Genomic DNA, 27,180 nt, shown 5'->3' on the forward strand with positions numbered 1-27,180 from the left:
TCACAGCATGCTACAGCCAGACCCTGACAGCACCGGAGAGGAACTGCTGCACCACTTGCAAAGAACTGCTAGCTGTGGTAAAAGGTGTCATGCATTTTCACCATTATTTGTATGGCTGACCTTTTGTTGTGCGTACTGACCACTCTACTTTACAATGGCTTTTCAGGTTCAAGCACCCAGAAGGCCAGATTGCAAGGTGGCTGTAACACCTGCAGAAGTATGAGTTTAAGGTGTTACACTGGCATGGGGTAAAGCATGGCAATGCTGATACTCTCTCTAGACGGCCCTGTTCTGGTACTAACTGCAGCTTCTGTTCGAGAGTAGAGCAGCGAGAGGGTAGCAATGTGGGAGGGTTACATGCTGCCACAGATAGGAAGGGCTGTGAGGGAGGTGCTGGAAAAGGGGACTCCCAGAAGGGCTAGTGTGAAAGTAATACAGTAATATAGTGTGAAAGTAACTGCAGAGCCACTGCCGTGTGCCGGTTAACACATGGAGCTGCTGCAAGGCAGACTGAGTACCTTATTGAGGGTCACAGTGCTGAAGAGCTGAGGGCTGCGCAATAAGCAGAGTCTGATTTTCATCATGTTTGGCTGGAAAGAGAAGTGTGTCATACCTCAGCTCAGACATCAAAGCATACTGGGCTATTTGGATAGTATAGAACTAAAAGACAAGGCTCCCTCGGGTGGGCACTGCAGGTATCAGCTGTTAGTTCTAGGGTCCCTGAGAAGTGCAGTGCTAACCCTGGCTCGCAGCACCCGAGCTAGTGGTCACTTTGGGGTAGACAAAACCCTGGGGAAGGTAAGGGAGAGCTTCCATTGGGTAATGTGTTGGCAGGACTGTGCAGCAAGGAAGGGTCAACGGAAGCGGGTCCATGCTCCAATGCAGCAGTATGTAGTGGGGGACCGGCTCCAGCGTGTAGCGGTCGAAATCGCTGGCCCATTTCCAAGGTCTGAGTCTGGCAATCAGTATCTGCTGGTTTCTATGGACTACCTAACTAAATGGCCAGAAGTCTTCCCCATTCATACTCAGGATGCCAACACAATGGCCCAGACACTGGTCTCTCAGCTGTTCACTCAGTTTGGCATGCCCAGTGAACTGCGTTCAGACCAGGGTAGCAATTTCAAGTCGAAGATTTTCTCCAGGGTGTGTCAGCTGATGGGTGTGTGGAAGACACACACCACACCACTGAGGCCTCAGTCTGACGGCATGGTGGACAGGTACATTCGCACTGTCAAAAACCAATTAGCCCTGTTTGTAGATCAGAATCAGTGGGATTGGGATACTTACATTCCCTTACTGTTGTTCGCCTATAGAACGGCAAAGCATGAAATGACACAGTGCACACCTGCACTAGTGATGTTTGGAGAGGAGCTCCGTTCACCAGTGAGGCTTGTTTATGGAACCCCTGACGCTTTGAGGATCCCCTGGACTATGCTGATTCCCTGCAGCAGTCTCTCGAGCAGGTAAACTGGTTTGTAAGGGAAAATTAGCTGCTAACCAGGTAAAGTGGCAGATATATGTAAGAGCTGTGGCTGACACTTACGAAATGGGAGACAAAGTGTGGTTTCATAACCCGTGCAGGTACAAGGGTAGATCACCTAAATTGCAAAAAGATTGGGAAGGGCCATACACAGTGTGTAAGAAAGTAAATTATGTGTTGTATGACATTAGAAAGATAACAGGGCCACCCCTAAAATGATTCATCAGGACCGCCGTTGGAGGTACAATGGGGAGTAGCCCTGTACGTTAAAATAAATAAATAAATCCATACAAGGGGAGCAATGCAGTGTGAATGCAATTGGTGTCATCGGGACGATTGACCCTTAAGGAGGGGGTATTGTTATACTAGTTGGGTCTAGTGTATGTGACTATCTCCTCTGTTTGTATTGTCGACTGTATGTATTGATTGTGTTTTATGTAATGAAAACCCCAAGCACTCCCTCTTCCTCAGTCTCTGAAGTTGTTACATTTGTGTGGCGGGAAGGAGCCTTTGCTACAGTACCTTGAAAAAGTTTTTGCCCCGTCTGATTTTCTGCATTTTTGCATATTTTTGACACTGAATGTTATCAGATCTTTAACCGAAATTTAATATTAGATAAAAGGGACCCTGAGTGAACAAATAACACAACATTTTGATACTTATTTCATTTATTTATTAAAGAAAGTTATGCAACACCCAATGCCCCCATGTGAAAAAGTAATCACCCCCTTAGACTCAATAACGGATGCGATCCTCCCAGTAGTACTCAAAGAAATGAAAGAAGTTATTTACAAACCGCTAACCAAGATCATGCAGCAGTCTCTTGACACAGGGGTGGTACCAACAGACTGGAAAATTGCAAACGTAATACCGATCCACAAAAAGGGAAACAAAACTGAACCAGGTACCTACAGACCAGTAAGCCTGACTTCTATTATATGCAAACTTATGGAAACTATAATAAGATCCAAAATGGAAAATTATCTATATGGTAACAGGGTACTGGGAGACAGTCAACATGGTTTTAGAAAAAGGAGATCATGTCTAACTAACTTGCTTGATTTTTTTGAGGATGCAACATCGATAATGGATAATTGCAAAGCATATGACATGGTTTATTTAGATTTCCAGAAAGCTTTTGACAAAGTCCCGCACAAAAGATTAATTCTCAAACTGAACGCAGTTGGGATTCAAGGAAACACATGTACATGGATTAGGGAGTGGTTAACATGTAGAAAACAGAAAGTACTTATTAGAGGAAAAACCTCAGAATGGAGTGTGGTAACCAGTGGTGTACCACAGGGATCAGTATTAGGTCCTCTGCTATTCCTAATCTACATTAATGATTTAGATTCTGGTATAGTAAGCAAACTTGTTAAATTTGCAGACAACACAAAAGTAGGAGGAGTGGCAAACACTGTTGCAGCAGCAAAGGTCATTCAAAATGATCTAGGCAAGATTCAGAACTGGGCAGACACATGGCAAATGAAATTTAATAGAGAAAAGTGTAAGGTACTGCACGCAGGAAATAAAAATGTACATTATAAATATCATATGGGAGATACTGAAATTGGAGAAGGAATCTATGAAAAAGACCTAGGAGTTTTTGTTGACTTAGAAATGTCTTCATCTAGACAATGTGGGGAAGCTATAAAAAAGGCTAACAAGATGCTCGGATACATTGTGAAAAGTGTTGAATTTAAATCAAGGGAAGTAAGGTTAAAACTGTACAATGCACTAGTAAGACCTCATCTTGAATATTGTGTGCAGTTCTGGTCACCTCGCTATAAAAAAGATATTGCTGCTCTAGAAAGAGTGCAAAGAAGAGCGACCAGAATTATTCCGGGCTTAAAAGGCATGTCATATGCAGACAGGCTAAAAGAATTGAATCTGTTCAGTCTTGAACAAAGAAGACTACGTGGCGACCTAATTCAAGCATTCAAAATTCTAAAAGGTATTGACAGTGTCGACCCAAGGGACTTTTTCAGCCTGAAAAAAGAAACAAGGACCAGGAGTCACAAATGGAGATTAGACAAAGGGCCATTCAGAACAGAAAACAGGAGGCACTTTTTTACACAGAGAATTGTGAGGGTCTGGAATCAACTCCCCAGTAATGTTGTTGAAGCTGACACCCTGGGATCCTTCAAGAAGCTGCTTGATGAGATTTTGGGATCAATAAGCTACTAACAACCAAACAAGAAAGATGGGCCGAATGGCCTCCTCTCGTTTGTAAACTTTCTTATGTTCTTATGTTCTTAACTGGTTACGCCACCTTTAGCAGCAATAACTGCAACCAAATGCTTCCTGTGCTTATTGATCGGTCTCTCACAACGCCTTGGAGGAATTTTGGCCCACTCCTTCAACTCAGTGACATGTGTGGGTTTTCAAGCATAAACTGCTTGTTTCGGGTCCTGCCACAATATCTCAATGGGGTTTAGGTCTGGACTTTGACTATGCCATTCCAAAACTTTAAATTTCTTGTTCTTCAACCATTCTGATGTAGACTTGCTTGTGTGTTTTGGATCATTGTCTTGCTGCATGACCCAGCTATGCTTCAGCTTGAGCTCACGGACGGATGGCCTGACATTTTCCGGTAGAATTCATGGTTCCTTCAATGATGGCAAGTCGTCCAGGTCCTGATGCAGCAAAGCATCCCCAAATCATGACACTACCGCCACCATGCTTGACTGTTGGTATAATGTTCTTACTGTGGAATGCAGTGTTTGGTTTTCGTCAGACATAACGGGCCCCATGTTGGCCATAAAGTTCCACTTTTGACTCATCTGTCCATAGAACATTGTTCCAGAACTCTTGAGGATCATCCAGGTGCTTTTGAACTTGAGATGAGCATTCATGTTCTTTTTAGGGAGCAGTGGTTTCTGCCTTGCCACTCTGTCATGAATCTATTTTGCCCAGTGTCTTTCTGATGGTGGAGTCATGAACACTGACCTTAGCCAAGGCAAGAGAGGCCTGCAGATCCATGGATGTTGTTCTAGGGTTCTTTGTGACTTCCTGGACGATTTTACGCCTTGCTCTTGGAGAGATTTTGGCAGGACAGCCACTCCTGGGAAGATTCATTACTGTCCCAAACTTTCTCCATTTGGACAATATGGCTCTGACTGTGGTTGGTGGCGCCCCAGAGCCTTAGAAATGGCTTTGTAACCCTTTCCAGACTAATATGCATCAACTTTTTTCCCGGAGGTCTTCAGGAATTTCTTTTGATCGAGTCATGATGTGCCTCTAGAACCTGTGTGCTGACAACTTCATTCTGATGGTAAGGGACAAAGTTAGTCAGATTTATATTGGGCAGCACTGGCCCAAATCAGGCCCGATTGTTAACCAAAGTATTCAAACAGCTGACCCTAATTATCCATTTAATTGGGGTGAGATAACTAGGGGGGGTAAGAACTTTTTCACACCTGAAGATTGCATGTTTGATTACCTTGCACACCAAACAAATCAAAGATGCACCAAACTTTGGTGTCATTTTTTTTCTCTCAGACTCCCTCTATGTACTACTACAACCTACAAAAAGATCTGACCAAATTCAATGTGAAAAATGTGCAAAAATGCATAAAATCAGACAGGGTGCAAATACTTTTTCACAGCACTGTATATAAACTCAGAGCGGGAGTACTCACATGCTCTGATTTCCAGCTGTGTTAGAGAGAGGTACTGCTGGACTGTGCTACTGTGGGAGTGTACGGCACGGAGGGCCTGAGTGACAGGGACAGACCCTGCAGTGCTGACTACAACCTCTGCACTGTTGCTTTGTTTTGTTAATAAACCGTACTATTGGTTTCAGTTAAACTGGCTGAATCGGTGCCTTATTTTCCGCCGCCTAATAAAGAAAGCCTTTGGTCCCCATCCACCCTCCAACGATCTGTGAGACTCGAGCAGCAACCTGCCAGGGAGTAATCTGACTGAGATGGATGGGCAGGAGGTAACAATAAGAAAGAAAATGTTTTTAAAAATTATACACAAGGTTAAAAAGATTAAAAAAAATCTTATTTTCGGGACGTTTCCTGAAGCTGTTTAAAAAGAAAAGTAAACGCAGTGCCAAAAAAGTGGGCCAGTTTTGTTAGTGAAGGGTGTTATAGCAAGAGTGTACTGTGTGTGTGTCTATATTCTATATATATGATATATAAGAAGCCCTGCAAGGATATATATTTAGATATCATAGACCAGGTTTGCTTATATAATATATATATCTTATATAGTATTATATATATCATACGGCGGGTCCTGAGGCAGGCTAGAGAGAGGGGCGGGGCCAGCGCACTGACTGACCATCACCAACCGGGGGCGTGGTCAGTGTATACTTCTCCACTGAGCGAGGTTACCAGCAGTCATACTGGGGCCCCGACCCCTCCCTTTTAGAAGGTTCTATGGAACCCTGGGCTGGGGAATTTCCCCACAGCTGCCAGCCTGGGACTTTCCAGCCAGGTGAGGTATCTAGTGCTGGTTTGGCTGGAGCAGGCACTGCTTCCCTCCAGCTCACCTATAAAAGAGAGTGGGAGCTGGATACCAAGGTGGAATTGAAAAGAAGCAGCAGTTGTGGACATGACCGTAATGCGACTTGTTAGAGAAATAAAAATGAATTTAGCCCTTGAATTTGCCTTGTGTTTTCCTTCTTGACAAAACGGCTCTGTTTTGGGCTCATTCTCTGTGATTACACCGAATGATTTGAGTACATTACTAATGCAGAAGAAATCTATGTTCATTGAATCTGTTCATTGGATCCAGTTCTTACTCAATTCCTTAAAGATGCATTTAGTTTTTTTGCGTAATGTTCCTGCTTCCTTCAAAACTGCTTTGGTTAAGCTTTTACTTAAAATATCTAACTTAGATTCTAATGACTTGAAGAATTTTAGACCCATTTCTAAGTTGCCTTTCTTTGCTAAAGTTCTTGAAAAGGTAGTAGTCAAACAACTTAATACATATCAATGTCCTTGAAATATTTCAGCCAGGGTTTCGATCTACATAGGCTGCCCTTGTCAGTGTGGTGAATGACTTATTGATTAGTGCTGACTCTAACTCCATATCCATTCTAGTTCTTTTAGACCTGCATGTGATACTGTGGATCATGTTATTTTAATTGATCGTCTGAAAAGCTGGGTTGGCCTGACAGGAACTGTTCTTGTTTTAGAATTGGTCATATCTAACTAACAGACAGTATTTTATTTCTTTAGGGGAGTCTGTATCAGGGTTATCCAATATTGCTTGTGGTGTCCCCAGGGCTCTTTTCTTTGTCCAATATTATTTTCTTTGTATATGCTGTCACTGGAGGAAATCATTCATAAACGTAATAGAAATATTTCTGTACAGCCTGGTGACTCTACTGTTATTTCAGTCTTACTACAGTGTCTTGCTGACATAAAAAGTTGGATGTCTCCATTTTTTTTGCAATTAAACTCAGATAAGATGGAAGTCCTGCTGTTAGGTTCTCAACAACTGGATGATTTGGGCAACCTGACCGCTAATATAAAATCTGATGTAAGAAACTTGGGGGTTATATTTCATTCTGGTTTGAGCTTTGATGCACATATTCAAAAAATTATAAAAGTGTCTTTTATCACCTACGTAACATTGCTAAAATGAGGTCTTTTCTTTGGCTGATGCTGAGAAACTAATTCATGCATGTCAGTACTGTAGCTTCATAAACTGTATCACAAATGTATTGTAGTAACCCTGTGTTGCAATAAGCCCATGTTTGCACTTATGAAAGAATGATACTGTACATGGTTTTAGCATGTTTTAATAACTATTTTTACATTTGATGTAAATAAAATATTGCACATGACTTGAGCACATTGACGGGTTTCATTTGTACTTTAAGCATCTTAGCATTTACATGCACAAATACAAATAGCTGAAATACACAAGCACAAGGAACTATAGAAATCAATTTCATCACCAAAAATGACAACAGCAGGGTTTGTTCATTTTTACACAAGGACATCAGAAATTCTTAAGTTAATTTGAATTAATAACAGCTATAATTAAAACATAACCATTTATCTAGTATTTGAAATCAACACACACCACAATCGGACTTATGCACATATAACTAATTTATTTGTTTTAGGTATTGCAACTTTCCAAAGCAGTTATAGTATATAAATGAAGCAGTGCAAACACTTTACAGGGTGACAGTGCCAAAAAAAAAGAAATATCCTGTATTATATAAAACTTTGCTTTAATATGTAAGTGCGCTTGATTAGCCTCGTGCATTTAGTGGGTGTTAGGGGTTTGAATGTTGGAACGATACACAGTGGAAAGAGAACGACGAAGAGTGTGCAAGCCCAAAACACAGCATCCACGCAGCAGTGCCCCAATGTTATAAACTGGATCAGTTCCTCCTCTTTGGGTTGCAAATAGCCATGCCACTGTTGGCACAACTGGAATGGCTACTGCCAGAAGATCCAGCAAGAAACTTCTGCTCCAGTATTGCCTTTCCACAACTGCTGTGGTCTGCTGTTTGCTACTAATTGACACCTCATGCAGTGAATCAAAATCAAGTTCCTTCATAATGTGGTTCTCAATGGACTCTGAACAGATGCCTGAATCCTCTGATTTTTCACAGGACGCCAAAATAGCAGAATTGGGATCACTGGGAGTTAAGTCCAGTACTTCTTTGGGGTATTCCATGAAAGAATGAGCTGCAGCTGGAGGAAATGTGGCGATATATTGCATTTTCATCAGATGCAGGAGAAGGTTTTGCATATCAGGAGCACAGGGGACAACATTGGTCTGAATGGGTTTTTCAGTCACCACCGTTTTACCTTCAGTCATGAAGACATTACCACAAGGCAGGGCAGGTATCATCTTATATGTTGCGCTTTTAACCATCTTGGAATGAGTTGCACTGAACTTTATTTGGGAGTCATCGATTGGTTCAATTGTAGAAGACATCATCATATGCTCAAAGAAATCCGTCCTGTTTGCCATCTCGTCATTCACAAGCAAGCCACTATCTGCCATCTCCTCAGTCGCTTGGTCCTCCAGAGCCACGCCCTCTTCCATCTTTGTAAAGACTGACTTGCCGGCTAAGGATTTGCCTGGCGAAGTACAAATGTAGTCAAGAGTCGGCTCATCTCCCAAAGATCCTTTCTGAGCTGACTCCATGCTGCGCAACAGAGATTCTAGCTTCTTGTTTTGAATGTTAATGTCAATGAAGTATTTCTGAATCCCTTTGTCCTTTTCCAGCAGGCTGTTCTTCATGGTTTCAACCACCTGTCTCAGCTGCTTTATTTCCTTTCTTGCTTCTTTAAGGGCCAACTGAGCTTCAACTCTATGACACTCCTCCTCAATCCAGTCGTCTCTCATGCGGCCCAGTTGCGACTTCAGTTCTTCGATCTCAGTTTCCCTTAAAAAAAATGTAAGTTGCATAATCTTAAACAGAAATAACTGAATACCACTAGTGTATCAAAAGGATACAGTAAATTAGTGATGCAATTCATATTTCAGTTTTGATTAAGAGGCCCATAAATAAACTCTGGTGGTGAACACCAGTAGGATTAAGAGTCATCACAGTGGATCTTTAAAATAACTCCATTAAATTATAAAATAGTAGATTGCAATACACATATTCCACTACATACAGGTAGCATTAAAGGGCATTGCGCCAAATTTTAGACATTTTTCTACGGCAACTAAAACTCAACTATCCAAAAATAAAATGAATCCGTTTACAGCACTGGTTACAGGTTATCGACTGGTCTTCCGTTATGCAGTGCATTAAGTTTCGCATAGAAGACTTGCAGTAGCAAATACAAGAGGTGTTGTAAGAAAGCTGACTAGAAAAAAAAAAAAACTGGCGCTCTACATTAAGTACTGCATTTAAAGAATAATAATTACTTTTCATGAAGCCTGGTCTCAGAGTCCTTCAGTTTAGTTTTAAGATGTCTAATGGCAACCTCTTTTTGTTGCAGAGGAGTCAAGTACTGCTCAGGTGCTGGTGGTTTAATGCCATGGTGGTCACCACAGGAAGCATATCTACCCGTGCTTGTTCTTCTGTAATATAAAATACACACTTTAAAACTCTGGCATGTCACGTCATTAAAGAAATGCTAAACCTGAGTTGGAGTATTCATTCCAGCATGTTCTGCACTGGGTTTATCAGTTACAGACCTGCTGTTTCCTTACTAAGATGGAGACATGTAGATATCCCATTATCCCCAATTGACTGCTGTATCCCCCCTGAAAGAAGAAACTAACAGCTTTTCTTCTGTATACATGTAACAGCATAATTAGAAGTCTGTTGTGCTACGTACAATGTGCAGAATAGCCTAGCAACAGTGCATCCTACAGCCTTTGAATATGAGTGGGCAGCCACTGAGACTTGAAAATAAACAACATGTCCAATGAAGCAGAACAGAATAGAAAGATTCATAAATCTTTTTACCTTCTCTATGCAACCATGACAGGCATTTTAAAATGATTCACAAGCTTGTCATTTCTTACAGCTTCTGGGTCACTTCCTTTATGTATTCAAAAGGTTAACGAAGGTAGACCTTTGGCAAGGTTTACACAGTCATACCTTTTCAGCAGGCTGATTTAGAGCCGATGAAGGAATTAACTCACAGCTATTTTTCAAAATCAGTTATGAAAGTTTTGATTCTGAAAGTTAGATCTTTGTTGTTACCATCCATTTTAAAAAGCATATTCTACAGGCATTACAGATGCCACGATGATAAGAGATATAATACATTAAAAAAACAACATCTAGTGGGACTGGTGTCACTTCCTTTGTAAGAACCAGAATTAGTGCTGCTGCTGTGCGATGACGCTGTATGTGGCTGATTTCTGTGGAACATGGATAACAGTGCCTTATCACTTGCTGCAGTTTGGCTGACAGCAAACTTGTGCGTTGAGCGGTTTGTCCTTCCATGAGGACCACGGCTACCAAAATGAAAAAGGTGTACTTTTATAATATTGTACATTTGACATTAACACTAAAATTCAAATTCTAGTAAAGTGCAGAAAACATTGCGTGATCAGAGCACTACATTGCTTCAAACAATACAAAACAGACGTACAGCTCATTCTGTGGAAGCAAATTCAGGGGAGCCCCCCACCCCCCACTCCATAAACATACAGACACACAAAGAAAATCTAAGCTTTATCAAAAATAATCAGGCAATAAACATGTGACCGTAGTATGTAGAATGCAAGAAGGTCGGAATTCAGACACTAAATTAAGAATATAATGTAGATCCACTCCCTTCTGTAACTTTACAGAAATCCAATGAAGCACTTCCAATACTGGAGGGACAGATTTGCTATGAGTGATAAAACTGCATTTTTATTAAATTAGATAATTATGCCGTTGAAAGACTTTATTGCTTAATTCAAATAAATTAGTGACCGCTGTATATTCAACTATTCACACATTTGTTACCAGGATTATGTGGACAATGAGAAATGCTTAGATGAATATTCAAGGCAATCTCTCATATGTCACAACTTAATTCAAGAAGATGTGTACCTGCGGGTAAGAGAGGACTTCTTGCTTCCTGGTGCAGTCACAGAAGCTTCTCGTGCTGAAATGCTACCTGTACTGCTTGAGGAACTAAAGTCCGCTTCACTGGCTACACAAGACAAACACAAAATACAATAACACATTAGCAAATCAGATTTTATTTCAATGCAATTGTAGTCATGTGTTCTTAACAGTTCTTAAGTATCTGGTACATATTCACAATCTGTGGTTTGCAGTAAATAGCACAAACCAGCAAGTGTACTTTTTACATTTTGTAGTAATAAACAAAACGGGCTTGTATGTGTTAAGTGTAAAACCTTTACAGAGCACTAGTATTTCCTCGAGAGAATTTGGCTGAAAATCACTAAAAGCAGTAATGCAAATTGCAATCACCCTCCCTCCCCTCCCCCTCCTCCTAATATAATAAACTATGGCAGATGTAAAGGCTTTTGTATAATCCGATTTCACCAGCTCAATCTGAGCAGCTTCTCTGTTGAGCCATTTTATCTGATTACAGACTTGCCATGACTTAACACAGCTCCTACCACACTCCAGATGTTTTGAAGACATGCCCTGGCAGTGTCAGCTTGTCATCATATCAGAGGGCTGCACGATTCCTACCGTTTACCTAGCTCAGGGTTGTCATATCGGTTAACTGAGCAGTCTTCACCCTTTCATCAGATGTCCTTGAAATATTTGCAGTGAATACTTTAAAAGCGAAAATCTTTCACCAAAGCAACCTTCCTTATTCATCTTTTAGTCTTGTTTTTGATCAAATAATTACCAATGGCGTTTGGTATATAAACCTGACATTTCTTCATCTTTAATACAGAGATGGCATTATCAAAGTTTACAGGAAGAAAATATTTATTGTGCATGCTAGATACATTTAAGGAGAGTTTAAATATTGATGTGTGCTGAAAGCAGTTCTAGCGTTGCCAACTATATCATGTATCTCTGATCCCTTTAAAAAATGCACATGAAATATTTATGAAAACTTCATGGGGGAATTACTAAGTGCATTTCCATATTCATGCAGTCAAGGTTTGGAAGTCTGCTGGGACAGTGCATACAAGAGCATTTATGCAGCAGTACATATTTTGAAGATCAGTGTTAGTAAATGGCAGACATTATCTGCATGCAGAATAAAAGAAATTAACATCTTCCAGCAAGCTCAAGAAAATGTCAACAATATCTACAAATAAATTTAAACAAATTTGATGTGTGGACCTTATTTCAGTCATGGTATTCAATGCCAACCCTGCTGGCATATAAAACAAACAGAGTCTGTAGACAGCTGCCACGAAGAGCACATTCAGTGCAAATGCAGAGACGTTGCATAACCACTGAATGCATTCCAGCCGGAAAAAAACACACACCCACACTTGCATTGGATAACAGAAACAAAAGGCTGCTACAATGTGACATAAATGACAAATTTGAATGAGCTTTTCTAGAAACAGCACAACCATAACACTCCAGCAACAAATACAGCTTTTGCTATAATTGTAAAGAAACCAATATTATATACAAGCATAAAGACTTACCGTGGAAAAATTGAATATGTTTAAGTCAAAACCGTTTTGCTTTGTATAAAATAAATTAAACACACTGCTTAATAAAATTACTCACCTGTTATCAATGGCACTTCTTAATTGGCAAGCTGTTGTCAGCTTTTTCAATTAGATATTCAGTGCTCCCTCACTATAAGGCTCTCGATTATAATGCGCCTCGGATACATGCTCTTACAGCATGTCCCACAATTCCCTATACTAGTGATTCATGTAATATTTCTACAGTAAATATAGTACTGGTGTGGTTCAAACTGTAAACAACTTCAGAGTCTAACATCTGTTTCTGTCTCTCCCTTTTTTATACAGTATCTAAACTGAAGAAAAGCTGCGCTGACACTTTATAACACAGACATCTTATTCAGCATTCGTTTTATAACTAAATAAGTATTATGCCTGTTATGTGGTTATCTTTCGTATTTACACTTCAGCCCCAGTCCACCAGCCAAATCTGGGGCGAGTCCATTCCCTCATCCTCCCTCACACGACCCCGCTCTCCTTCTCGCACTTGGTTTGCTTGTCTGTCACTTCGAACAGACTGTTTATCGAGGCTATTTATAGTTTAAAAACTACTAATTAAAATGATCCAACCAGTGGGAATGTTACCTTTTTTTTTTTTTAAACATATAGCGTTGATTACATGGTGCTTTATGCATAGTTAATTCACAGAAAGTTACTTTATTGTTTCAGTATATGTGCATTATAGAGAGGGGATTATTTTATTTTGTACTCTAGTCAGATGTCTGTTGTTGTGTGTCTCGTGATGCCCCCCCCCCCCCCCCCCGTCCCGCGTTTATAACGCTCTTTGGTTATAACGCTCATATTGCATCTCCCCGAGACCGACGTTATAGTGAGGGAGCACTGTACACACTTTGACTCGGGTTGAGCAAAACAAAGTGCTCGATGGCTGTTAGCATAAATTCGAATTAATCCTCTGCATACTTGCCAATATACATATGAGACCATAAGACTAACATATTTTGTATTTAAAATGGAGTAACACTCCTGACATTTTGCCTTAATTTGCAAAATAAAAAGTCACTATGCAGTAAAAAGCATTTTACCTACTTACAACTGTGTTAATGATACATTTGTATTATGAAAATGAGTTTGAGTAAAATATGTGCCTTTGTGGGTAAATAGTATTTATTTTAAGTATTTTAATCTGTAACCAAGCTTTTGTTCTCCATAGAAATAACAACTGTGTAAGTTAACTTGTTGTAGTTTTGTGTAACTACATTTGAATTCACAAGGCTATTTACAGACTTTTACAAATATTACACAGTAACGACACAAGTCAGTTATGATCGGTTCAGTGTTTTTGATCAACGTCAGCTATTTCTGACGTCCAAACGGTTTTCAGTGAAACCAAAATTAAAGTTTAAAACCGAAAAAATGAACTGCATTTGTGCAGCCAAAGGGAATGGGACTTACCACTATTTTGTCGTTTTTTTAACTGTGACAAAAAAGCTCAATATAGTGTTATTGCATCAACCATACCAATGTATTCTACAATTACATGCAATATCCCCTTTTACTGGCATGCTCTGCCCAGGTCAGAACCTACCCGGGCTGGACCCAGTGTCATGCTACATGATTTCACACTGTTTTTGACAAAGCAGGATTGACCTGGGTGACAGACGTAAGTAAACGATATGTGTATCAATGCCCCGGAAGCAGCTTGTTACTGATGCTTCCATTCAAGCTTCTCTGGATTGAACCGTCGGCCCAAATGTTGATTAGAGCAAATGTTTCTACATCACTGCTGCAGTCTGGCTCATGCTGCGTCTCAATCCACAGAAATATAGCTCAACAGAATGAACAGAAACATTTGTTGCAGAAGTGAAACCTTCACACAGGCTTGGCTGTTTGTTATTGTGTTAACTCACAAAGAGTCATCAAGCATTTTGTATCGCTCAACCCTGGTCAAAGCGTGTCAACCCATGTCCTGAGATAACTCGGGTAGGATCCAGGTACATAGTTCACACTACGCGGGATTGTGACGCAGGTAGCCAGGACCCAGGTCTGGATCTGGGTAGGAGTGCCAGTGTGAAAGGAGCAAATGTAGACATAATAATGCATTACTAGATATAGACATAGTTCCCGCGGTCGATTATTAGTGGAAAATTTGCACGAGTCGAACTCCAGCTCATGTGATATAACTCTTACACTTAAATTCAATCCATAAGTAGACAGAATGCAGCAACAAAGTTATCAGACAAACGAAACTAATTTCAATAATACTTAGCATCATTATTACATTTTGTATTAGGTCCAGACAAAGTACAAAGTAATTTAAGAGACTCGACTCAAGTGTTTGTGTATGCCACTTTTAAGGAACTGAGAACAATTAAAAAGGTTTAATTAAGCAAATTATTAGTTCAATTAAGGGTCTAGTTAAGACACATTGGGGTCCCCAGAACCAGGGTTGGGAAGCTCTGCTCTAAGCATTATCAAATTTAAAAAAAAATGTGTGTCTAGGGGTTCAGTGGGTTACATATCATCAATATCATCACTCCTCCTACCTCTTTGTAATGGACGTGGCCATGGTTCCCTCTTGTAGCGTCTAGGAGAAGCATTCCATTCAGCCATGGCATTGGTTTTTGTTTTCTTTACATTTTTCTTTTCTTCACCAGGAGAAGGGAACCCTATTGGGCTGATTTCTGTATCTGTCTTAGAAGGGGACACTGATTGGCTGCTTGGGCATCCAGTGTCATCTGGGTAACACAAACAGTTAAATTATTCAATGAAGCCTGTCGTTTGTTACATAAATTATCTCATCCCGAAGACATTATAAATAGGATACAACATAAAAAAACATCTGCCATAATATTCTCTAATATTGTGTACAGCCATCATGAGCAGCTAGGATAGCACAGATTCAACTTAAGAAGTCTCTAAATTGTTGTGGAGGGATAGTTGACCAATACTCCTTAAATATCATCTCTATTTCCTTCAGAGATGGAAAATGGCAGCAGTCTGTTGTCCTGAATTCACATCAAAACTGTTCATGAAAAATCTGTTACTTGTGCAGACTTGGAATATGGAAGCACCTGCCAAGAGAGCTCCTACTATTAGTCTTGCATAGTCTGTGATATCTTCCTGTTTACATAAAAGTGTGTGCTATAGCTGGCAGGCATTTCAAGTTTCATGTTCCAGCCCTGCTGGCGTGGACAAGAAAGAAATGCATAATTAACAAAGTAGAACTGCAGACCCATTATTTTCTTTCTTAGTTGCACAAAAAATAGGGTCATATTTTAGCTAAAAAAGACAACAAAAGGCAAAAAAAAGGTTAAAGATGCTTGTTATAACATTATCAACAATGTAATACATAGTTAAAATGATAAATGAACCTTCCTTTTGTTTTGCTTAACAGTTGAAACTTCAAACTGGAGCAAAAGTTCTGCAATCTAATTTGCTAGTTTTGTTTACCAATGTTCAAATCTGTAAAAAGTGGACATTCGTCCACATTATAAAACTATCACACAATCAACACAGTATGCAGATTCAGAGAAAAGCAGAGACTTAAGAGATGCAGAACAACCTTCTTGCAAGTCACGTAGTGATTTTGCTGTAGACTGTTTAGTTCCAGATTTTGGTTTTCACTTTGACTCTGGTGCAGTCCATTTATCCTGCCACAGCAGCACTTAAATTCCTAGGTGGGGTCCTAATATCTGGTGCGTGAATTACAAAACGAAAGTTTGGAAAACTAAATGTTGTAAATAAGAATGATATGGGACTTACAATACATTTATGCTATGAATGAGAGGTAAGACCATTAATTCTGAAGTCTTGGTAATTAACCCTTTAAGATTAATACTTTTTCATAATAACACATTTAATAATATGTGTGAAACGTGTAAATCTAAGGTGATTGTAGCTAGAGGTAATATAATTTATTATCAAGCATGAACTGGTTATAAACCTTAATAAAGTATTGTTATTGGGTCACAGAAGGTCTAAAAATAAACTTACAGTTGCAGACAAAAGTATTGGTACCCTATGCGTATTATACCATAATTCAAGGTAACACAATACACAATTTCCAATAATTTAACAAATAATCTTCATAAAAAAAACAAACAAACATATTTCATTTAAAGTATACGTTCATGACGAGTATTGGCACGCCTTCTTTAGTGTTTAGTGTGTCCTCCTACTGCTTTTATTATGGTTCTCAGACATTTATGATAATTCTTAACTAGTATGTTACATCTTGTTGGTCAAATCTGGGCCCTTTCTGTCTTGCATATTTCCTTCAGTTCAAACAGATTGCTTAGCTACATATTGCTTAGCTACAGTTTTTTTTTTCAGATCAGTCCAAAGCATTTCTATTGGATTGAGATGTGGCGATTGAGAAGGCCATTCCAGAACTTTTATCTTCATTTTCTTCAAGAATTCCAATTGACTTAGCCATATGCTTTGGTTTGTTGTCGTGTTGGAAGATAAACTGCCTGCCAATCAGTCTATAAGGCATCACTGAACTTTGTATAATGTTTTGATACATGGCTGCATTTATTCGATTTTCAATTACAAGAATGTTTCCAGTCCCTGAACTGCTAAAACACCTCCATATCATGATCGAACCACCTTCATGTTTAACTGTAGGTACAAGGTTTTCTTCCTTGAAGGCTTTCCCTTTTTCCCAAACATTTTTGGGGAAAAGTTATATTTTAGTCTCACTGGACCAAATAACTTTGTTGAAGAATGCTTCAGATTCCTATTCATATTTCTTGGCAAAATGAATATGGTTTGTTTTATGAATTTTATTTAAAAGTGGTTTGCAGCGAGGTCTACATGCAGTCAACTCTTCTGTGTTCAGGTGCTTTTGTACAGTTCTTTCGCGCATGATTATATCTGATGCTTCTAAATCTTTCTTTGTCCTTGCTGTAGACTTTTCTTTGGATGTCCACTTCTTTCAAGGATTTCAGTTGAATTTGTTCTGTGGTACTTATTGATTATTGCTCTGATTGTGGATTTTGGCATTCCATATTTCTTTGACACTGTCTGTATGTTTCTCATAAATGAATCCAACTCCTTTGTCTAGCTGTATTGCCAAAACACTCTTCTCCAACAGATGCTGCAAATAATTACCTCTTTTTCTGGCTTTTGGCTTTATAATGCAGCTTAATTATGGTGTAAAGGTTTTCAAATAATGAATATACTTTTAAATGAGTTCTATTAAATTTGTTAAGACTTTTAATGTAAAGGTGCTAATACTTTTGTCATGAACACATATTTGAAATTGCTTAAGTGCTTTTGTTTTTTTAATAAACTTTGTTAAACTACCAGAAATTGTGTATTTTGGTCTTTGTCATATTAATTACTGACTAATGTTTGCTAAATGTATTTACATGTTTTCTTGAATTATCTTACATTAAGTGTAGGGTGCTAATACTTTTGTCTGTGACTGTATTTATAAAACATGAAGTAAACAGAGACAGTATGTGAAAAACAAATCTGTATCATTGGTTACAGAGGTTAAGACAATGTGGCAGTGAAATGGTTCATTTCTAGTGGCACTTGATTGGGAATCATAAAACGCAGCTGTGTAAACTGTACTGACTCTGTACTGCAGAAACATGAAGTTATATTAGGTAAATTCTAGTGTACATTGTGCAAATCAAGTTTCCAAATCACTGAAAATATGAAATTGCAAGTAATATGACTTATGAGATATTAGCAGTAGCAGCAGCTAAGGGGGTTCTTCCAAAAACCTTAGTTAATTTTGACCAGGATCAGACTATATAAAACCTAAACTATTTGAGGTTGGAACATAACAGGTTGGAACAGCACAGAAAAGATTTCACAGCTTTTACTTGGCCAGCAGTTTATAGCTGCATTTAGGCTAATGTTACTTAACGACCAATAGTAATCTTAAACTACATGTTCCACCCTATTTTTTTCTTTTATCTCAAAATGTTCTGAAGTACAAGCGGAAGTACACAGTACACAGCACACAGTACAAGTACACAGCACAAGTACACAGCTTCAATAAAACAATAAAACAACATGATTTATTCAGATGATTGGCATCATAATGCCGTTCATTACATTAACACAACACAGTGTATCGTGTATGGGGAAGGCAGCAGCAGGACTGGTAGGTGGCGAAATCACATACAATGACATAAGCGCGATACACGCTCTTTGCAAAGGAGACGACTCTTTTGTACAGCGGTATCGGCGCTATGTTTTAGTGCGAGAGGTCCCGGGTTCGTGCCCGCCCCCTTCGCCCGTGTTTGGAATTGCCTCGCCCTGTGTGATTCAACTGTGAGGTACGCCACAATATTATTAAAAATAAACAGTTTACCTGAGGAAAAGCTATTGCTGCTAATGGTTCTTCCAGAATGCCCAGAACTCTCCTCTTCTGAAAATAGGGACTCTGACATTGGTGATCCTTTCTGTTCAGGGCGGTAGGGGCGGAGGACAAGGCGAGGAATGCGACTGCGGGGGGTTTCCTTCTCTTGCTCCTTCTGTTCCTTTAGACCAGCACAGTAGGCATATGTATTGCGTTATGAGACTAAAACACAAACTAAACAAACTGAAAATGGCTGAAAGTGGTTCAAAAATATAATTTAATCTGTTAAAAATAATTTAGTTTTTTGTCTGCTTATTGCACAGGATCTGCATACATGACATACCACCAAATCTCTGAGATACGCTGTTGGTTGTATTCAATGTTTATGTAACAAAAAATTTGCTGAATTTACTTTTTACTCTATTTCCAAATTACTCATAATAAATTACTGAATTATTTAATAATAACATTGCATTGTATGGAAATACACGCAAAGTCATAAACAAACATTTGATTTATGAAATTTGTACCTATGTACTAACAAAATATCCACAGCAAAATACCCATCGTTTTACATTTAATTAAAAAAGTGCATCATTATGTGATTATTTTCCTAAAGTATCAAAGACTAGTGGTACCTCAAATTCTTGGAAAGGTCCCATTCCGCTTGAAACAACAGTTTTTTTCCACAGGAACCTATCAGAGAAGAAAAGTGAGACCTCAGACGTGTGCTTCACTGAGCAGACACGTGGCATTGGACACAACAACAGCTCTCCCTGAGGTTACGTGAATAGACACAGTACACTATGTAATTGTATCTATTTATTTTGATTGGAAGTTTTAAACATTTAAGCACAGAGAAGAAACGCTTGTTAGGCAGGGCCCACTGTTTTTAAAGCCCAAATGTGCAGTTCATGCAACTTTATTCAATAGGTGGTTAATTTCTGTTTAGAACTGTATATCCTATGACTCATTTTAAAAACATGTCTTAAAATATATGTGAATTGGGCCCTGGATGTTGGGAGTTGGGGATACAGGGCCCATGGTTATTGAATATGGTTGGGCATTCAGCACCAAAAATAATTATTACAAAAATACCCATAACAAATACAGTAATATAATCAGTATATTATTAAAATCAATCATTAAAATCCAGTACCTCAACCAGGTTACTCATGTTTTTATTACAAATCAATGTCAATTTCCCAATCGCAGGCCTGTGTCAATGCTGTTACTAGGTTATCTTCCATAAGTATCATGCACAGCAACACATGAATCTATTTCATTTAGTTATCCTCCATTTTGCATCCCGCAATTTGTTATGTACGTTTACAACTTCATTTCCCCACAATACCAACAGCCTTCATTATATAAGAAATGGACTACTGCATTTTTTCTCATGTTGGAAATGTTGTCAATAACTTCCCTCAGTGGTTTTTCATGGTTCATGGATTAAACTGCAGCTTCTTGTGTCTGATCTCTCTCCCTGATGGAAACAGCCTTGCCAGCAGTGTTGTAGTCCTAAATCCAAAAGTATCGATACGCCAACAAAATTTCTTAAACAAAAATGATACAAATTCACATTTAATAGGTAATGCATGCATCTCATGTGACTTTTACAGTCAGTTCTGCCAAATTGTCAGTATTCCAGCCAAATTTGTCTTGTTTTGAAAGCATCTTGTGGGTAAATACAGTCTTTTGTGGTTTGGTTATTTTTATTAGGCATGTTCTATTTCTATTCCTTTCGATTATGAGGTCATCATCAGCGCAGAACTTCAATCACTACAACATCCTAATGTGTAGCACTTATTTATGCTTTTTGTAAAATATATTAAATCTTAAATGAAGTGCGTTTTTTGGCTGCTTTAAAAAACACAATTTGGCTACTTCATCAGCATTTTTACTAAAAAAGGAAACATTGTTAGTCTTACTAAACTTTAGTACTCTAGTTTGTAATATAAGTTTCTAATGTTCTCTTCATTGCATCATAAGGACGACTGACTGAATCGTACAACTGTGCAGGAATCAGGAGATGTGTGCGACTTGACGCTGCTTTTAAACATTTAAAATACATGCCGGTTATCGGAGACGGAGACTCCGATTCGTGTCCCATCAGTAGTGGCACGTAGGGAATTTGGTTCCTAATACCTACTCAATTGCATGGTACAGAAAGACTATGCATGCATTGAAATTATTCTTAAATAAGGTTCTGCCTATTGAAAAAAGTACCAGAACGCCATTCCAGCGCGTTCCGGCTCAACTACACCACAGATTGCCAGTGACGCTACCCTACCCCACCAGTCACAAGGGTTTTTTCCTGATGTCTGATAATGTGGTGTTGTTCAGATTTTAATGTTACCACTTGGGAATTTCTCTAATCTAACACAGTTCTAAAATATAGGCAGACTTGTTTCAGAGTAAGAACATTTGAATATTCTTCTGAATGTTGAAATAATTGTCCCAACACAAAAAGAAATAGCCGAGGTGCTTGCAAATAAGTTTTATTTACATGCACTAAATATCAATTGAATTTTATACATGACACAAATAAAACAACTACAACAGAATAAAACTAGCATTACATTAAAGTTTACAACTTGGGTTCAGGAGGATGGACAAACCCCAACACATTTGTCACTTCATCTAATTGAATCATATTATCTAATTCAGGGGTTCTCAAACCCCAGTCCTGGGGACGCCCTGTGTCTGCTGGTTTTCATTCCATCTGAGCTCTCAATTACTTAACTAAACCCTTAATTGAAATAATTTGCTTAATTAGACCTTTTTAATTGCTTCGGCTCTTAAACAGTTACAGAGTTGAAGTTACTTATAAAATGTTATAGCTAACTTGAACAAAAAGATCTAATTAAGCAAATTATCAGTTCAATTAAGGGTATAGTTAAGTAACTGAGAGCTCATTTGGAATGAAAACCAGCAGACACAGGGGGTCCCCAGAAATGAGTTTGAGAAGCCCTGACCTCATTGAATCCAAAGTGAATAATTACCGCGAGCATAAATAACCTGTTTACTCACCCTTCCTTTCACATTTCTTTAACAACCCACCACCGGCCCCCATCTTCTACTTTAAATTTCTAAGTACAGTTCTATGGGGGTCTCCTGCCTCGCCCAGTGGCAAGATAGGGGATCTTCCATCCATGTAGGTCTGTTTCCATTTGCTTCGCATACCTCATCAATAAAGTTTGTTTATCTAATCATTGTGTTGTGGGCTTTGTCCTGAACTACTGAACTACTTGGTTGTAGTAGATTCTAGAATCTTTATATCACTGAAATTTGTTTACTACACTGTGAAAAAAAATGATTACAGTGGATAATGCTGAAGGATACTGGTACAGCAATGTTATAAAGGTAGATAGATATGTTTTTTTCTGTTTGACTAGGAAACATTCAGCTAGTCTGTCAACTTATTCCAACATTCTTATACCAATGGATGTATTGTGAGGTGAAACCTGATAACACTGAGTGTCAGATCACATTGTGAGCAATTAAAGCAGACAGCCAAGAAACTGGCCTTCAGCACACAAAGGAAGTACACACGCAAACATTAAAACACTGAAAATGTGGCGCACATGGACTCTGTTGTAAGATTACTGTCAAATCTTGACCTCAAATGTACACAATGTTTGGTCAGCCTTTTAAGATGGACATTTTCTGAAGCTTAACAAAGGTTCAAAATAAATATTTGTCATAATATGCATTTGCCAGGGCATCAGGATCTCTAAATGTGTATTCCAAGATTGCTTTATAAAAGGACTATATACCGTGTTAAGACTTATACATCATGGAAATGCTATATGCACCTAATAAATCCATTAGAAAATGTCACTTTATGTAGGCTTAAAACCATTCACATAAAGATGCACTCAGACAATAAAGCAGGGAGTGTGATAAATTATTTAGATTTGATTCAGCAGTGTGCAGTGGCAGAGTATCATGCTTAGCAACTGACTTAGCAACAGGAAAAAGGCACTGCATCAACAGCACTGGTGCTAAAAGTGCAATACATATGCTGGAGTTGTTTTCTGTTCAGAATGAGGCATGCCCTATTTTATTTGCCAGAATATTAAAATGTGATACTGGTGAGTTTTTTATTGTTGTTTTTTTTCAGTCAAAGTACAAAGTACTTTACAAAGCACTCTGAAGACTAAATCCTCATTGCTTCCCTAGAAGACTGAAAGGTTCATCTATATATGTCTTTCCATCATTTGCCTTTCAAATAGAATGATAAAATGCATCATACAAACGTTTGTGCTTTATGAAATGTAAACCTCTACCCATTATGGGCTTATTTGAAACCATAAAAACTAATTTCACATTGTAACCGAAAGAAAATATATAAATGTAAGTTACATTTTTAAACTGTTGAATATGTTTTTTAATAAAAAGTGCACTGGACTTCATATTTATAGTAGTTTTTATCATTTTGGTATTCTTGACAAAATCTTTATACATGCATGAGTGTTCTCAGGGTAAACAACTTTTTAAAAAAAATTTTGAGGTTGAGTTTGTGTTTACATTACTTGACTTTAATAGTTATTTGCAACAGATGCCACCCACATCCTTCCCACAATTGAATGATAGTGATGTTATTTTTAGGGATGTGAAATTACTGCTGTCTGTTTCTGGTCGTCTTGCCAGGACACTTGTAAAAGAGGCCTTGGTCTCAATGAGGTTTTTCCTAGTTAAAGAATGAATACATAAAACAAAATAAATAAAATTAAAATAAACCACTGTGTTTTTTAATAAGTGGTGCACAAGCCTATGATTTTAAAAACAATCCCTACACATCATTTGAATATTGTAACAAAGAAATTAGCTGTGTCAGGAGCAACTTATTAACACAAGTGTTCCAGAGAGTGAAAACAGGCACACCTCATTTATAAAGATACTAAAGTCTGTTATATAGCTATTTGTTTATTGATAAAACAAAGCACATGGAAAGGATAACTGTTTTTGCGTTATTTTTCAGTTCCCTCAACTTGTCCCTTCATTATTTTCTAAATCTGGGACTTTTCTTGGAATACTTCTTGGACTTTCGTGATGGAGGATTCAATTTTAACGAACTAATATTATTGCAACAAAAATCAAAAACCTGTTGTTTACAGTGGAGTGCTAGACTAAACGCAGGCTGCTGGTTTGCTCATTAGAACAGATCCATGGATACAGTTTTGACCTGTCGCAATTTGTTTGGTCCACATGTGTGTTTACATAAAATGTCACTTTAATACACATTTTTAATTATGTCTAACAATCAGATTTAAATTCCATTCTCTTAAAAAATGAGCCTATATTATCAACCATAAACTTCTAAAAACTGAAACGATTGTGGGTTAATTAGTTTTTCCCCTGATCTGAAATTGTATTATAATACAGTAAGTTATTCCAAAACACGCCTCACATGTTGACTTGCCAAGTAAAACAAGCTTAAAACCGATTCATTGATGTGCGCATGATGGATTTATATATATATATATATATATATATATATATATATATATATATATATACACACACACACACACACACACACACACACATTTTTATATAAAGGCAGTCTATACTTCCGCCACACCACACACACAATTTGTGACATGATGTCATGCCTGCTGACATGAATTCCAAAATGATGCACCTGCTCAAAATGGATATGCCAAATTATTGTAAAATTATTTTCAATTACCATTGCAAAAAAAAACCCCAAAAAACAAAAAAAACACTACATTACAGTTAGCCCAACTAAAATAACAAAACAATGGCTTAATTATGTAAGGTTCAGTATGCATGCATGCATGTGTTTGTTCCTGTATGATTACTGTTCCATGACATATTACCAAAACAGCCATTGTTGCCTAGTAAATTTTACAAATTATGTATACCATTAAATAAACATTATTAAACTACATATAGAGTAGTAACAGAAAACAATTAAAATCGCAGTGTTCAATGATATAATCATATTTCAAGTGTATGAATTATTATTATTATTATTATTATTATTATTATTATTATTATTATTATTATTATTATTAGTTACTGGCTTCAAAACATATAAATAGAAACCATAGTTAAAATTCAAACTTGCCTGTTGAGATATTAGTAGAAATGTCTTTCAACACAAATCCACACTGATTGGTTATGGATCTTCGTATCCGGCCAGAATGCAATATACAGTTTCTGAATATTCCTAATAAATAGGCTGTTTTATTTGGTAAAACTGCGCGAAGGTATGTAAAGTAAAATGAATCGATTTCCTTCGAGGAGTGATCTGCATCAGTCTTCTGGTCCTAGCGCTCTGGCACTTGATTGTGATACTCCAGCAGTCGAGAGCAGTGATGGGATTGGACAAACAGCCAAAAGCAAAAACATCACTGGGACAACAGAAACCAAGGCGTAAACATACGACTAATATTCCCTGGATTATATAAACTGAGAAAATACTTAGCCATTATTTGCACTGTATGTTCAGGTGCAAACTGTGGGTAAAGTAACCGAGTGCACTAAATCAAAACATTAACATCTTTTTATCTCTAAGGGACTGCTCTTTACCCCAAAACATAGCTAACAGAACCGTACCAATTTTAATAGTGACCTTTCCGGAACTACGATAGCCGATCAAGTTATGTTAACAACTATATCCAGAAAAAGAAAAAAAAAGTGTTTTACAGTTTGTCTCATAACATATAATTTAGCTAGATATGTTTCTGTAGTGATAAACGTACCCTTTTATCAACACACCGTATTCGTATATATTAATAACATATTTAAACCACGTTGTCTTTTAGTTTCGAATTATCACTCAGTCTTTCTTGTACACAACAAATACAACTCTGGTAAAACGCTATTTTATAGTATACGTTACAGAAAAAAAAAAAAAAAAAAATGACCAAGTTGCTGCTTAACGCCTCACGTAATTTGGATAAACTCAAATATCTTCCTGGTGGTTAAAAAACAAGTGTAGTAATAAAAGCAATGATGCGCCAGCTGGGGCAGATTAATACACGACTGTAGGCGACAGTCTTTTGATTTATGTCAATAGTAATACATATCCTTGAATAAATATTCGTCTATGCTCTACAATGAAAAAGAAGCATTGCTTATTAAATAAATTGATAGCCCATATCCAAATACATTCACGTGATGAGCAATCTGTCCCACAAGTGCGGTTGTACACCAGATATTATTTATTGACTACCAGTAATGAAAGATAACGTTAGAAAGCTATATCGTATCTTTGTCACTGAATCTTACACTTTTCCCATTAGTCCTTGAAGACTGTCAGTCCCTAACTGAGAATTTTACTCACAGCACCAATTAAAGGATGAGCAGATGGAGAAGTAAATAGTCATATTCAGTTTAAATAAACATTCTCAGATATGAAAACTAGGAACAACAGGATTGCCCCAGTAAGATTAAGATTGTGTAAGATTGTCCCAAAATTGACATGGATTTTATATCAGCACATTTAAGCTTACCAACTCACTTGCCAGAAAGATTTCGCTTGGAGCTATGTTATTACTTTATTCACAGAAAGCTGTCAGTTCTTCTCCTCACGACAAATATTATTTGCAATATACAGCTTACAATTAATACTTTGAGCTATCTTTACTGTAACTGATTGAGATTTTTAAAATGAATTAAATTTATAATTGCATTTTGCTAGTCTCAGAATTTGACCCAAATTCTCTCCTTGCATTTTAGTCAGCAAGTTGCTGAAGCATACACATGGTTCAGTGCTATGCTTCACCAAAAGGCTTCATTGCACAGTGCAAAACTAATATGCTTTCCCACTTCACTTCAGAAAATCAGCCTTAAGGTGTCAGTGGCAAAAAGTGGAGCAGAAACAACAATTGAAAATACAGAATACACAGTAATATATAGTACTGAACATTGTGGCTGCTTCAGACTGGTGGTTTTCAAGGTCCCCTTATTTGTGTCTTAATATATATAAGATGTTTGAGAATATTTATTTAAAGTACAGTACATTGATATTGATGCAGTATTTTGAGCCTTTTCCAATCATTCTCATTCTTGTATTGTGACAAAGATGGCTGTAGTGGGGACGTCGGACCAGAAGAAACATACAGTACAGAGAGGAAATGATAAATAGATGCGCTGCTGCCCGGTTTATTATTATAAAATAAAACAGTACAAAAAACAGGGCACGGCACTTGACGCCAAAATAAATAGACAAATAAAACGGACTAACACTTAAACAAACAGTGCACTAACAGACAAACACAGTGAGTCAAAACAACAGTTACATATTTACGTTTAGTTCTCTTTTAAATTCCACACCCGTTCTCCACTCACCGAACACACAACACTG

The 27,180-nt window shown here is 37.9% G+C and overlaps 1 protein-coding gene across 2 annotated transcripts; it reads right to left on the reverse strand.

Annotated features, from left to right (window-relative positions):
* Positions 1 to 7,036: 7,036 nt before the first annotated feature.
* On the reverse strand, positions 7,037 to 25,410 carry LOC121313273 (syntabulin-like). Of its 2 annotated transcripts, none has more exons than XM_041245641.1 (7): positions 24,937 to 25,410; positions 19,475 to 19,532; positions 18,849 to 19,011; positions 15,061 to 15,252; positions 10,971 to 11,073; positions 9,341 to 9,496; positions 7,037 to 8,849 (listed from the first exon to the last, which is right to left on the reverse strand). In XM_041245641.1, the coding sequence occupies exons 2-7, from the start codon at positions 19,496 to 19,498 to the stop codon at positions 7,715 to 7,717; spliced, it is 1,773 nt and encodes a 590-aa protein (XP_041101575.1). In that variant the 5' UTR covers positions 19,499 to 19,532; positions 24,937 to 25,410; the 3' UTR covers positions 7,037 to 7,714. The 2 variants fall into 2 exon arrangements, with proteins under 2 accessions (XP_041101575.1, XP_041101574.1); XM_041245640.1 differs by having other exon boundaries at positions 7,040 to 8,849; positions 18,849 to 19,017; positions 24,937 to 25,407.
* Between the last annotated feature and the right edge of the window lie 1,770 nt (positions 25,411 to 27,180).

The sequence above is a fragment of the Polyodon spathula genome, chromosome 3, assembly GCF_017654505.1.
Source record: "Polyodon spathula isolate WHYD16114869_AA chromosome 3, ASM1765450v1, whole genome shotgun sequence".
In the NCBI taxonomy this organism is placed as follows: Eukaryota; Metazoa; Chordata; class Actinopteri; order Acipenseriformes; family Polyodontidae; genus Polyodon; species Polyodon spathula.

Bases quoted from the DNA above. Each gene is read 5' to 3' on its own strand.
- LOC121313273 (XM_041245640.1), bottom strand. From the start codon at position 19,498: ATGGGACCTTTCCAAGAATTTGAG. The intron at 9,497-10,970 runs GTACACATCTTC...TTTATATTACAG, and splicing joins AAGTCCTCTCTTACCCGCAG to AAGAACAAGCACGGGTAGAT. The intron at 8,850-9,340 runs GTAATTATTATT...ATTTTTTTTAAG, and splicing joins GAGACCAGGCTTCATGAAAA to GGAAACTGAGATCGAAGAAC.